Here is a 14,986-nt window from a genome sequence, read left to right as displayed (position 1 = left end):
TGCTGCCAGACCTCCTGAGTTCCTCCAGCATTTCGAGTGTCCTACTCTGTACTAGTAATGGAGTTTTACATTTCTTTTTGCAGAGAGTAACCTTTACAACTTTGTCCTTGCTATTGAATAAATAGAGAAATAAACATTGTTCCATTCTGCTGTGAATTCAGACACATCTGCTGGTATTTCACATGATCTGCTTCGTATGAAATCACAATCATCTCTCAGTGGTGAAGGTATGAACATTCCTTCTGGATATTTAGGGAAGCAGCTAAGGATGTCATACAGGACCAATTGTCTGTGGTAAACAGTGGATTCATATAGACTAGACTGGTATATCCTTTAGATATGGAAGGTTATGGGGTGATATTCCTGCTGTGTTTATGAAAACTAAAATATTTAACAGAAGAAGTAGAGACAGGTGTGGGTTAATTCAATGAAACAGGAGTGTGGTCTGAAAATTAAGGTTAAAGTCATCCAGAGTAGATGTCAGAAAGTATTCTTTCACCAAAGCGTATTGGTCGTGTATACAACCGTGATACTAAAGATTCTGCAGATGCTGCAAATCCACAGCAATACACAAAATGCTGGAGGAATTCCCTGGGACACACTGACCATTTCTTGCCCTCCATAGATGGTACCGGACCTGCTGGGTTCCTTCAGTATTATTTCTGTTGCTCTGAATACATCTCGAGTCTGTGCTGTTGATGGACAGATCTCCATAAGAAAATTATAGACTTGCCTACTTGATGTTCCTCCGAAAAAGTCGTGGAGTAGGTCCCTTTCATTTCCCAACCCTTCTTGTTGACTGAGTAAACTTGTAAAATGTCCAATCACAAACCAGAGACGATCTGCGTGAGCTGGGTGGTGGGGATACCCAATGATGGATGCTACTTTCCTTACACAGTGCTTCGTGTTGAGCAGGGCTTTCAGTGCTGAACCCTAAGGCAGGATAGAGCTTGAATGCTGCACTGGTTATGGCCTTTTATTGATGAATTTGATTCACCTTCGGAGTGAGCTCAGGGTTCTGAACTGAATCTCTGGGCAAGTCAATTTTGTAATTTTTCCAATATCTTATTCTTCCAGTCATCTGGGATGGGAGTTGATTGTGGTGCCTATTAAATTCAAAAGCTTGACAAACACACATTGCCATGAGTAACAGAACTATTTTCCTCTCTTTCTCCTCTTTAAATAATTGTTTCTTTTTCAGTCTTATGGAAAGTCTCTTTGGAACTGGAATTGGAATGGATTTATTATTGTCTCGTACAAGTGAAAAGCTTGCCTTCCATACTGTTCATACAGATTGAATCATTTCACAGTGCATTGAGATAAAATAAGCTAGAATGTGAACCCTGACTGGAAAATGGTCTGCTAACCGCTACACTACTGACTCCCTGACTAAAAATCTTTCGACCCCAGTGTTAGATGGTCAATGCTTGGGCACTCACAAATCTGTGGGTGAGAGAATTCCAAAGCTCCACCGTTTCTTTTGAAGAAATGACTCTTCATCACAGTCACCTGGTTCTGATCTCTTCAACCAGTGAAAGCAACCCCTCAAAGCCACTCTGAGTACCTTATTTATTTAATTTTAAAAATTCAGATATAAACGAGGGAGTGTTGCTTGGGATGAATCAGCAGGGAGTTAAAGTAATGAGTTTTATTTTCTGCCTGTGAACTGCCTGTCCCATCAGTACAAGGTGTCACGTCTGGAAACTATTAATGTGATGCACTGCTGTCTTTTAAGCCACAATCATTTAGCTGTGCCTTCTAATGAGTTGTGTGCAGGACCATGTAAAACATGAAAGAAAATTGGTTTGTGCTGACTTTACAGTGTGGCTGCCTGCTGAGACAGTAGCGGCAATATGCGTAACAGAAGACTGGCCCCGCCATCACAGATCAGATACAGTGAGGGAGCCACATGTGCATATGCCAAGCGGAAATACAGCACACCGCCGGGTGCGCAGGACTCCAAGGACTTCTACAAATGAATGACCAGCTCACTGGGCAGCCCCACTTAACCGAAACAGCATTGGTAGATAGTCAGCAGATTGCGGCAGCTGTTCATTGAACCTCTGTAACACTTTATTCAAAACAGGTAGTCCCTTGTGTCTGTGCATTCCCAATAAAAATATCAACCCCCCCCCCACCTCCCCACCCTTCCAGCACTTGCAAATGACATATGAGTACTGTTTAAATGTGTGAGGTTTTGCTTCTATCACCTTTTTTCAGGTAGTGTCTTCCCCGCTCACCTGGTCTCATCTATCACCTGTCAGTTTGTACTCCTCCCCCTCCCCCCCCCCCCCGCCACCTTCTCATTCTTCTTCAGTCCCCTTCCCTCCAGTCCCGATGAAGGGTCTCAGCCCAAAATACCCTCCATTGATGCTGTCTGCATGGCTGAGTTCCTCCAGCATTTTGTGTGTGTAATCTAACAATCTATTTATTTGATGTTAAGGCCAGTAACATCATGAAGGATACCACCTATTCCGCTCAGGACTGTTTGTCCTACTCCCATCAGGGAGGAGGCTATGTAGCATCCACACCTGGACCACCAGACTCTAAACCAGGGGTTCCTAACCTTTTTTATGCCATGGACCCCTACCATTAACTGAGAGATCCATGAACCCCAGGTTGATAACCCCTGCTCTAAACAGTTATTTGCCCCAAGGATGAACAACAACCCCCCCACTAACCCTCCCCTTCACTCCCCCAACCAGCACTACTTTATCATTTCCTGTCAAAGTCACCTATGTACAGACACCCCTGTACCCAGCGTCACTTTATGGACAATCAATTTATGTATATAAGCTACCTATGTATTTATATTTATCGTGTTTTTTAATTATCATTGCATCTTTGTGTTGCACCGCTTCTGGAGTAACAATTATTTCAGTCTCCTTTACACTTGTGTACTGGAAATGGCATTAAACAATCTTGAGTCCAATAGTAATTTTATGTCCTGCACTGTACTGCTGCCACAAAACAACGATGTTCACAATGTGTGTCAATGTAAATAAACCTGATTCTGATGCATATCACTAACGTCTCAATTCATGAGGTTGTGAGCTGAAACCCCATTCGCGACTTGAGAGCTGACTCCAGGCGCGTGTGCTGTCTTGTCAGCACCTCTGTCTTTCAAGCGGGTTGTCAAACCAAGACCATATTTCCTATTTATCATATTCAGCCAAATAGAACTAAGTGATTTGGCCTCTTGTCCCATTCAATCAGATCTCTGGCTGATTGTTTCTGTCTGTGTGGCTTTCTCGCATGAACCCCACGTGGTTCGGAGCTTCGTGTGAATACCACCAGAACGTTGGAGGAACTCAGCAGGTCAGGCAGCATCTCTCGACATTCTGGGCCAAGACCCCTCATCAGGAGGGCAGCAGAAGCCAGAATGAGAAAGTGGGGCAAAGAGGGGAAGGAGTACAAGGTGATGGGGGGGAACCAGGTGAGGGGGGAAAGTGGATGGGTGGGGAAGGGGTCCTATTGTAGATCCTTAGCCTGGAATGTCAACTGTTTATTCACCTCCAACAGAATCAAAGTGCATGCACCAATCCCAGACATTGTTTCTTCTCCCCCACCTCATCAGGTGAAGGTACATAAGACCAAAAGCATAAACCACAAGGCTCAAGACAGCTTCTCCTATAAGCCTATTGAATAGTCTAGTTAAGCTTGACCTTAACCTCACAATATATCTTATTATGGCCTTGCACTTCATTGTCTGACTGCACTGCACTTTCTCTGTAACTGCACTCTGTTATTGTTTTCCCTTGTACTACCTCCATGTACTGATGTGATGAAATGATCTGTATGGATGGCATGCAAAGCTTTTCGCCTTTCCTCAGAACACGTGACAATAATAATCCAGCTAAATTGCTGCCCTGAGTTTCTAGAAAGCTTTGAGAGTTGGAATGGGCTTGGTGTCTTCACTGTACCTTCAGTGGCCACTTTATGCGGTACCTCCTGTACCTAACAATGTGGCCGCTGAGTGTACGTTTGTGGTCTTCTGCTGCTGTGGCCCATCCACTTCAAGATTTGATGTGTTGTATGTTCAGTGATGCTCTTCTGCATACCATGGTTGTAACACACGGTTATTTCAGTTGCTGTCGGCTCCCTGTCAGCTTGAATCAGTCTGGACGTTCTCCTCTGACCTCTCTCATTAACCAGACTCTTTCACTCACAGAATTGGATGTTTTTCTGCTTTTGCACCATCCCCTGTAAACTTTGGACACTGTGTGTGAAAATCTCAGAAGATCAGCAGATTGTGAGATACTCGCACCATCAATCATTCACAGTCAAAGTCACTTAGACCACGTTTCTTCCCTGTTCTGATGTTTGATCTGAACAACAACTGAACCTCTTGACCATGTCTGCATGCTTTTATGCATTGAGTTGCTGCCATGTGATTGGGTGATTAGATATTTACATTAATCAGCAGGTTTACAGGTGTACCTAATAAAGTGGCCACTGAGTGTATTTCTGGTAGCGCTGGAACAATGTGGTCTGGATTTAATGCTAATAAATCCTAAAACTAATGAGCAAGAGACTGGCTGAGAAGGTGTGGGCCCCAGAGAGACAGGGTTCATTCTGTGAAAAATGCTTTGAGATGTGAAATGTGCAAACCTTATCCCTTTATTACGCAGGATGCTAATCCTTTAATGTGTTTTATTACAGTATGAATTCTCAAGCACAGAAGTCATGCATCAGCTAAGAAGAAACCTGGTTGCACAGACGTGTCGAGCGAACAGTGCCAAGAGCCGCAAGCGTCGGGTTTTAACACCCAACGACCTCAAACATCTGGTGGTGGACGAGGATCACAAGCTGATCTACTGCTACGTGCCCAAGGTGGCGTGCACAAACTGGAAGAGGGTGATGATGGTGCTCACAGGCCGCGACAAGTACAGCAACCCGATGGAGATTCCGGCCAATGAGGCTCACATCCCGTCAAACCTGAAGACGCTCAATCAATATAGCATCTCAGAGATCAACCACCGGTTGAAAAGCTACCTGAAGTTCATGTTCGTACGTGAGCCCTTCGAGCGGCTGGTGTCGGCCTACAGGAACAAGTTCACCAGAAGGTACAACACGTCCTTCCACAAACGCTATGGCACCAAGATCGTCCGACGGCAGCGGAAGAACGCTACCCGGGAGGCCCTGCGCAGCGGTAATGATGTGAAGTTTGAGGAGTTTGTGGGCTACCTCATCAATCCCCACACGCAGAGGGAGGAGCCCTTCAACGAGCACTGGGAGACCGTCTACTCGCTCTGCCACCCATGTCACATCCACTACGACCTCATTGGGAAATATGAAAGCCTGCAGGAGGATGCCAACTATATTCTGCATTTGGCCGGAGTAGACAACTTAGTCAAATTTCCTACCTACGCCAAATCCACCAGAACTACAGATGAAATGACAGCTCAGTTCTTCCAGAACATTAGCTCAGCCTTCCAAACTCAGTTGTTTGGCCTCTACAAGTTAGATTTTATAATGTTCAATTACTCTGTGCCAAGCTACCTGAAGTTGGCGTGAGAGTATCCACCCAGTTTATTTAAAATTTTATTTGTTATTATAATGGCATAAAAAACAGATTTTCTTCTTGTAAATGTAATGAAGATTTGCTAATTTGCTGCGAGCAGCAAGAAGCGAAATTTATTTAAGTAACTTTGTAAGAAAGGATCTCTTCCTCTTTCCTGTTTCATATTTGCCGTATCGTTTAAAAATGTATAATTCAGCACAGATAAGATGGGCCAAAGGGTCTGTTTCTACGACTCTCTTTCTCACCCCCTCTTACCCCCTCTCTCCTACCCTCTGCTTTTCTTTCTCTCTCCCCCTCTTTCTTTCTCTCTCTCATTCTTCCCCTCCCCTCTCTCTCTCTCTGCAGTTAGCCATCTAGTTTCAAGAAGTGCTTTGCTGTGCTGATTTGCAGCCTCTTGACTCATTTGTGTAAGATAAGAGGCTCTGTGATTCCTGTTGGAGATGTTTTGCCTGCAAAGGATTCCCCAAACTCAAGCTTCAGTGAGGAATGCTGTTAATATCTCACCCTTAATGTGTGCAGATACTCTCTGGGGGACAAGACTGTAACAAATGGCTTGTGAACTGCAAGGGATCTTGTTTCACATTTGCCGTATCCTTTAAAATCAGCATTTCAGCAATTAGTTTTAAGTGTTTTTGGTGATTTTAAACCGCAATTACGGTCAATTTTTCTTTTAAGAAAGCTAACATAAAGCCTCTGTCAACTGATGCCAGATCTCAGATTAATAACAGATTGGTTTCTGAGTTACTTATAGTTCCTTAAGTTCCCCTTGTGCACACACAAAAATTCCTCGAGATGGCTTTGTCGTTCTTTAAGTGGCTTCATCTGCCCACAAAGCATGTGAGGGAACCTCGGCCAAGAGGGCTCGTCCTTCCTTTGTGGCTACAGGCCACATCTAACAGTATTTACTGGATAATCTGCTCTCCTAGTCCTGCTGTAGGGTCTTGCCTAGATGGACAAGGGAGGAATGAGGGTGTGTTATAATAAAACAAAACTGCAGATGCTGGAAATCTGAAATAAATCTGTAAATGCTGGAAACTCCCATATCAGGCAGGTCATTGAAAGAAAAACTGAATGCTTCGGCTGGGAGGGCTCTTTGACCTGAAACACTCTGTGACCATTTATTAGATACACCTGTACACCTGCTCATTAATGCAAATATCTATTCAGCCATTCGTGTGGCACTAACTCAACGCATAAAAGAATGCGGACGTAGCCAAGAAGTTCAGTTGTTCAGACCAAACATCAGATTGAAGAAGAAAGACATATGATCTTAGTGACTTTAACTGTGGAATGATTGTTGGTGTAAGCTGGGTTGGTTTGAATATCTCAGAAACTGCTGATCTCCTAGGATTTTCATGCACAACACTCTCTAGAGTCTACAGAGCGAAAAACAAAAAAAAAACCAGTGAGCTGCAGTTCTGTGGGCAAAAATACCTTGTCAATGAGAGAGGTCAGAGGAGAATGACCAGACTGGTTCAAGCTGACAGGACTGCAACCGTTATTTAAATAATCACACATTACAAAAGTGATATGCAGAAGAGCATCTCTAAATGCACAACATATCGAAAATTGAAGTGGACGGCTACAGCAGCAGAAGACCATGAACATACACTCAGCGGCCACTTTATTAAGTACAGGAGGTACCTAATGAAGCAGCCAAAGAGTGTAATTCACTTCTCCTGCCCACCACCCCACCTAATGCTGCCTGATCAGTGTGTTCTCAGTATTTTCTGTTTTCTTTATGAAAGAACAAAGTTACTGTTGTTCCCACTAAATCCACAAAAGTATCTCAACCCTGTAAATTCTTCAAAGGTTTGAAAAGTCAAAGTACATTTATTGTATGAGATTCATCTTCTTGCAGGCAGCCACAAAACAATGCCACACAATAGAATCCATGAAAACCCCACATGATAAAAGACCGACAGACATTCAGTGTGTGAAAGAAGAAAAGATCATGCAAACAAAGAAAAAGATAAGCAGGTAATACACAGAGTTGCCGAGGGTGAATCTGCAGCCACAGAGCCAGCTCTGCACTCAGGGAAGTGTAGCTGGTCCAGAACCCAAGAGCCACACCACCAATCAGCCAATGTCCAATCCCTGCTACCTTGTTCAATTCAACTGGTGTTTGAACTCAACTGTTGAGATGTATTTTAAAATTAAAGTGATCTTTTTAAGCTGTGAAGCACAACTTTCAAAAATGACTCTGAGAACTAGATACTCCCAGGAGACTAATGGTCATAAAAGTATATCCATATCTTTAAACTGGACTCGATGACTCTATATCCAATCAGTTTAAAATCCTAAGTTATGCAGCTGGGCGAAGAATAGATGTTCATTATTGAGTCATAATATTGACATGTTTCTGTTATTCTTGGGATATCTCAGGAAAGGCCAGTATTTACTGCCCGTCCCTTACTGCCTTTAAGAAGTGGGGAGATTTCTCCTGCATGTCTGCCATCTAAACACTGCTTCCACGGTGCTTTTAGATAAAATGTTCCAGGATTTTGACCCTACCTTAAAAGTGTGTGCCCAGGAAGGAATGGGGCGATGCGGCTTCAAGAGGGCAGTCGATGTGATGTTCTGCTTGGAATTGGATTGCCGTTGACTCCGCTCTCGATATGGAAGTTTGGGAAACAGGGACTCTGGACTCCAGCACCAATGTTTCCATAACGATCTCCCTCAACAACCTCGGCATGGCTTTGGTGGATTCTCAAGGTTTCTTTGCTGAACTCTTCTTTGAGAGGGAAGGGAAACCCAGAGAGATGACTCTGGGCTCGGATACATGAACTACAGCTGAGTGCAGCTCTAAGTGAATAGCGCACACTGAAAAACAAACGACAAATAGCAAGACATATTTCAAGCTGGTCATTCCCCTCCCATCAAAGGTTGACCCATCTGGGTGGAATTTCTGGTGACTCCCACTGCCTTGCCATTGGAAATGTGTTGGACAAGGGTCTTCATGCCTCAGTTTGGTGTTTCTCCTGACCTATAACTAGAGGAGGGGAGAACTACTTACCCTCACCCTAGCCCCCACATCTGTGCACACACCGACATCCAGACCCACTGACAGAAACTCCAGGTGGCTTTGGCATCTGTAAGACATCCACAAAGTCATCGAAGATTTACAAAACAGAAGGGAGCCGTTTGGTCCATCCTGTATGTGGTGTTTGAGAAAGAGCTGCATTGCCCCAGCCAGTCTTCCATCTCATGGTCTGTAGCCTTGCAGGTCATGGCTCTCCAAGTGCTGTGGAGGGTTTCTGCCTCGATCTTCCCTTCAGGCAGTGAACTCCAGACCCCACCACTCTCTGGGTGAGAACATTTTTCCTCAAAAACCCTCTAACCCTTGTCCAGTCACTTTACATAGAGCAGCTTCTCATTGCATCTGTCTAGATTAGTAGATTAACAAGGTTAATTCAATGCACAAACTGAAATTAAAATCCAATTAAAACAATGTGAAAATGTTTTACTTTTGTCTATATTCCTATTGTATTAACCATCCAAACTCTACATCTTAGTTCACATTTCATTCCTTTAATTAATTTGAGAACATATTTAAAGTACTTTGTTAAATATTTGTTTGGTAAGGATAGTTTTTGCAAACAGTTTAATTAAATGGACCATTGTTACTTAAAATAATATTAATATCAGATGGGTTATTTATGTTTTGAAGAGGTTTGGAGCAGTGCCTATTTCAATGGCAGCCACTATTTATTTCTTGTTTGTGTGCAGAAATGAGAATGTGTAAATTTGAAGAATCGGTACTGGGCTCCAGCTATTTATTTTGCAGGTGAGGTTTGATACCATTTCTCGCATTGTTTCATCACTCATCAGTTCCATCAAACCATCAGACACAGGAGCAGAGTGAGGCCATTTGGCCCATAAAATCTGCTTCACCATGGCTGATTTATTATCCCTCTCAACCCAATTCTCCTGCCTTCTCCCTGTAGTCTTTGGTGCCCTGACCAATTGAGAATCTATCAGCCTCCTCTTTAAATATACCCAGTTACTTGGCCTCCACAGCCATCTGTGGCAACAGATTCCACAGATTTACCACCCTCTGTATAAAGAAATTTCTCCTAATCTCCATTCTAAGGGAAACTCCTTTTATTTGAAACTATATCTCTGGTCCTAGATTCTCCTGTTATTGGAAGTATCCTCTTCATGTCCATTCTGTGTAGGCCTTTCAATGTTTGGTAGGCTTCAATGAGATTCCTCCCCCTCATTCTTCTAAAGTCTCGCAAATATAAGCCCAGAGCCATCAAACACAGTTCATGTGTTACCCTTCAATTCCTGGGATCATTCTCAGGAACTTCCTCTGGATGCTCTCCAATGCTGGCACATTCCTTCTTAGATATGGGGCCCCAAAGCTGTTTGCAGTACTCCAACTGCAGTGTAACGAGCCTGCATGCATCATCAAATTATGCCTGTGTGACTGACTGACTCATTGGATTATGGAGGGAAACCGGAGCACCAGGAGGAAATGCAGTTATGGGGAAACGTACAAATTCTTTACAGACTTTGGCAGAATTGAACTCAGGCCACTGCCCCTCTGAAAGCATTATGCTAACCACTACACTATCAGGCTGCCTGAAAATAAAGTCCTAGCATTACATTTTTACTTTTATATTCTAGTTCTCTCAAAAGACCGCTAGCATTGCATTTGCCTTCCTTACAACTGACTCAACCTGCAAGTTAATCTTTAGTGAATCCTGCACTAGGACTTCCAAGGCCCTTTGTATCTCTGATTTCTGGATCTGCTCCCCATTTAGAAAACCGTCTATGGCTTTATTTCTTCTTCCAAAGTGTTTGTCATGCAGTTCCCCCCACAGTATTCCATCTGCCATCTCTGCTCATTCTTCCAATCTGTCTAAGTTCTCCTTCAGATTCCCTGCTTCCTCAACAGAACCTGCCCTTCCACCAACCTTTGCAGTAGCTGAAAACCAGGCCATGAAGCGATCAATTCCATCAACCTTTGTCTATCCTGCCTGTTATTTCGTCAACGAAGTTCAACAGATTTGTCAGGCAAGGTTTCCCCTCAAGGAAACCATGCTGACCTTGACTTATTTTATCATGTGCCTCCAAGTACACTGAATCCTCATCCTTAAAAACAGACTCTACATTTTCCCAACCACTGAAGTCAGGCTAACTAGCCTATAATTTCCTTTCTTCTGCCTCCCTTTCTAGTTAAAGGGTGGAATGACATTTGCAATTCTCCTGTCTTCCAAACTCATTCCAGGATCTAGTGATTCTTGACTGATGCCTCCACAGTCTCTTCAGCTACCTCTTTCAGGACACTGGGGTGTAGTCCATCTGGTTCCGGTAATTTATCTACCTTCAGACCTTTCAGATTCCCAAGTATCTTCTCTTTATTAAGAGTGACTATACTACTTCCTCCTGACATGCTTGAATTTCTGTCAGGCTACTAGTGTCTTTTACATTGAAAACGGAAACAAAATACTTGTTCTGTTTGCCATTTTTTCCCCATTACTACCTCTCCAGTGTCATTTTCCTGCACTCCAATGCCCATTCTTTTACTCTTCATGTATCTGAAATAACTTCTGCTATTCCCTTTTATATTATAGGCTAATTTACCTTCATATTTCATCTTTCCTCCCCGCCATAGCTTTTTCAGTTGTCTTCTGCTTTTAAAAGTTTTCCAGCCCTCTAACTTCCCACTAATTTTTGTTATATTATATGCTCTCTTGTGCTTTTATGCTATCTTTGACTTTCCTTGTTAGCCATGGTTGCCCCACTATCTCTTTAGAATACTTCTTCTTTGGGATGTATCTTTCCTGTGCCTTCCAAGTTGCTCCCAGAAACTCAAGCCATTGCTATTCTGGTGTCATCCCTGCTAGTGTCCCCTTTCAGTCAATATCAGCCAGCTGCTTTCTTCCATGCCTCCACAGTTATTTTTACTCCATTATAACACCAATGTGTCTGATTTTAGCTTATCCTCAAATTGCATGGTGAATTCTGTCAAATTATGACTAGGTCTCCTAAGGGTTCCTTTGCCTTAAGTTCCCTAATAAAATCTGGTTCATTACACAATACCGAATCCAATACAGGCTTTCCCATAATGGGATTGACCACAATCTGTTCTTAAAAACTCATCTTTTAGATATTCTACAAATTCCTCCTCTTTGGATTTAGCGCCAGTCCTACTTCCCCAATCTACCTGCATTTTGAAATCCCCATGACCATCATAACATTATCCTTTTTACATGCCTTTTCTATCTCCTACTGTAATTTGTGTCCCACATCCTGGCTGCTGTTCAAAGGCCTATGTATAATTCCCATCAGGAACATTTTGCCCTTGCAGTTTCATAACTCTATCCACAAGGATTCTACATCATCTATGTCACTACTGTGATTTCATTTTTTTACCAACAAAGCTACCCCATTCCCTGTGCTCAGCTGCCTGTCCTTTCAATGTGATGTTTATCATTGGATGTTAAGCTCCCAGCTGTGACCTCCTTCCAGCCATGAGTCTGTGATGCCCACATCATCCCCCAATTTGTCTTCCTAATTTCCAAGTGCTCAGTATCTCAAAACTTACTGTGATATATGTAAAAATAAATATGGACCAGGACTTCCTTTGCGTTTATGCTGAAATACTATGTAAATGAAGTTGGAGCTCCATCAAACAATAACTTACACCACTCTTTAAAAAAGAGGGTTTCCCTGATTTCAGGTAACTTAAGAGATCTTGTGACGTTATTCTCTATGAAGAGAATGTTATTTTCGTACATGCGTCCACTGAAAAGTTACAAGGACAAGTAATTTAATATCTTTCATTAAATTTTGTACACTGTAAATGGCTTACTCCATTTTGTTCCCTGTCTATCTAGCTAGATGTTATCTCCTGGATACTACCCTGTTACTGATTGCCAGTAATTGTGACATGTTTGTTTAGTCATGCAACCTTTTTTAAGAATTTCACTTGAGCCTAATTAATTATTTTTCTAAGTAACTTTCATTAAAATGCGGGATGAAAACAATTGGTTTGTGTGATCATTCGAAAGGGTTAACCGCTAAATGAAAATTAGTACTTTGTAGCCACTGGGATAAAGGCACCAAATTGGCAGGGAGTTCACTCTTGTTACAGTACTGTGCAAAAGTGTTAGGCATCCTAGTTTTTTATATGGTTTCAGATGATGTGGCCTCCACGGAGCCCTGATCTCACCCAAGGCAGTCTGGGATTACCTGGAGAAAGAGAGTAAGCGAGAAAGCCAAAATCTGTAGAAAAACTGTGACAAGTTCTCCAAGATGCTTGGAACAACCCACCAGGTGATCTTCTTATAAAACTGCACGGCAATGTACCTAGGAGAATTGATGCTGTTTTAAAGACAAAGGGTGGTCACACCAAATGGCAATTTGATTTAGTTTTTACTGTTGACTGTCTTTATAATAACATTTTGATATTCAAAGATGTTTCATTATTTTTTCATGTGTCTAAGACTTTTGCACAGTACTGTATGTTGTTTCAAGTTCTCTTCTGGAGACTTAAGCGGATAATCTAATCATTGAAAGAGTGTGAAGCAGTCCTTCAGACTTACTGTTCTTCTGAACTGCCCTCTCTTGTTAGAGTTTTGAAGAACAGATATCCTGCCTATTGATAATTATTTGATCAATAATCACCAAAATCCCATAAACACCCCCTTTTGCTTCTGGGAACTTGCTCTACGTAGGAGCCACTTTATTAGGCAAACCTGCTTATTAATGCAAGTATCTAATCAACCAATCATGTGGCAGCAACTCGATGCATGAAAGCATGCAGACTTGGTCAAAAGATTCAGTTGTTCAGACTAAATAAGAAAATGGTGAAGAAATGTGGAATGATTGTTGGTGCTAGATGGGGTGGTTTGATATGGGATTTTCATGCACAATACTCTAGTTTACATAGAATGGTGCAAAAAACAAAGAACAATATCCAGTGAGCAGCTGTTCTTGTTAATGAGAGAGAACAGAGGAGAGTGGCCAGACTGGTTCAAGCTGACGGGAAGGTGACAGCAGCACAAATAACCACGCGTTACAACAGTGGTTTGCAAAAGAGCATCTCTGAATGCACAACATGTTGAACCTTGAAGCGGATGGGCTACAGCAGCGGAGAATCACAGACTCATCGGCCACTTTATTCAGTACAGGAAGTTCCTAATAAAATGGCCACTGAATGTATTCAACGATGGTCAGCACATCACCCAGACAAAATGCAAGGTGCTCAGCGACTTGCTTCTCTTTCTCTCCAGCAGTAACAGAAACTTAAAAGCTAAGAGCAGGAGCAGGCCATCCAGCCCATCGAGCCTGCTCCACCATTCAATAAGATCATGGCTGATCTGTCCATGGACTCAGCTCCACCTACCTGCCTTTTCCCCATAACCCTCAATTCCCCTGCCATGCAAAAATCTATCTAAGGAGCAATTTACAGGGGTCAACTAACCTACTGACTCACATGTCTTAGGGCTGTGGAAGGGAACCAGAGCAGCCTACTCCCCCCCACCTCCGGGAATCCCATGCAATCCTTAAGACTATAACACAGGGAAACGTACAGACTCTGCATAGATAACACACGGGGTCAGACTGAGCCCGAGTCACTGGAGTTCTGAGGCAGCAGCCCTAATTGCTGTGCTCTCTGGTACATTGCACTTGTCTGAGATACAGTGAAAAGCTTGCCTTACATACAGTTCATACAGATCAGATCGTTACACAGGTAGAACAAGTTAAAACAATAACCTTGCAGAATGTAGTGTACCAACTACAGAAGAAAAGCAGTGCAGGTAAATAAATAAGGTGCAAGATCATAACAAGGCAGGTTGTGAGATCAATGGTCCATCTTATCATACTAGGAAACAATTTAATCGTCGTATAACAGATATACCTAAGCCTAGTCGTATGTACTTTCAGGCTGAAAATGTCCGTGCTCAATGCACTCTTGAACACTGGGTAGAACATAGGGATACATCCTTGCCCATAACTAACAATCTGCAGATGTAGCAATGCTGACATTAAAGAGCTGGCCAATTAACCCTACTCTGACCTCTACATTGCCCTGCCTTCCTGCATTGGCACTGATGGTGCAGATGACTTGTCAGTCCTCCATTGTTCACATTGGCTCCAATGCTGTACACATACTCCTTTCAGTGTTTTTTTTTAAACTGTGAAAGAACCTCCCTCTGTGGAAAAACCACACAAACAATTTTGCTTTGGCTGATTACCTTGGCTATAAATGCTTAGGATCTGTAACCTTATTTCTGAAGGCTGAAAAAGGTCTTCAGCTGGAATCAACTCGTGTAAAATGGATGTGTTCCATTGCATTTATGGTGTTTGTGTGTGTGTGCCAATCTCTCCCACAAAGTGCTGTTTACTACCATACATTACATTGGACAGAACCCTTTAGCTTTCTCCACACCATTTATATAAATGTCATATTGTTGCACACAATAGCAGTTGTGAGATTTCCTTCTG

General features: G+C 42.6%; 1 protein-coding gene across 2 annotated transcripts in view; it reads left to right on the top strand.

Annotated features, from left to right (window-relative positions):
- chst11 (carbohydrate (chondroitin 4) sulfotransferase 11) overlaps positions 1-12,539 on the top strand; it is a 220,875-nt gene extending 208,336 nt beyond the window's left edge. For both annotated transcript variants that reach the window (XM_059977593.1, XM_059977592.1), the window contains exon 3: positions 4,663-12,539. In XM_059977593.1, the coding sequence (XP_059833576.1) occupies positions 4,663-5,517 (855 nt within the window). In that variant the 3' untranslated portion in view covers positions 5,518-12,539. The remainder of the gene's footprint in view (positions 1-4,662) is intronic.
- The last annotated feature ends 2,447 nt before the right edge of the window (positions 12,540-14,986 follow it).

The sequence above is a fragment of the Hypanus sabinus genome, chromosome 8 (assembly GCF_030144855.1).
Source record: "Hypanus sabinus isolate sHypSab1 chromosome 8, sHypSab1.hap1, whole genome shotgun sequence".
Classification (NCBI taxonomy): Eukaryota; Metazoa; Chordata; class Chondrichthyes; order Myliobatiformes; family Dasyatidae; genus Hypanus; species Hypanus sabinus.
Note: the sequence above shows the minus strand (reverse complement) of the source record. Positions and strands in the feature narration are given on the sequence as shown.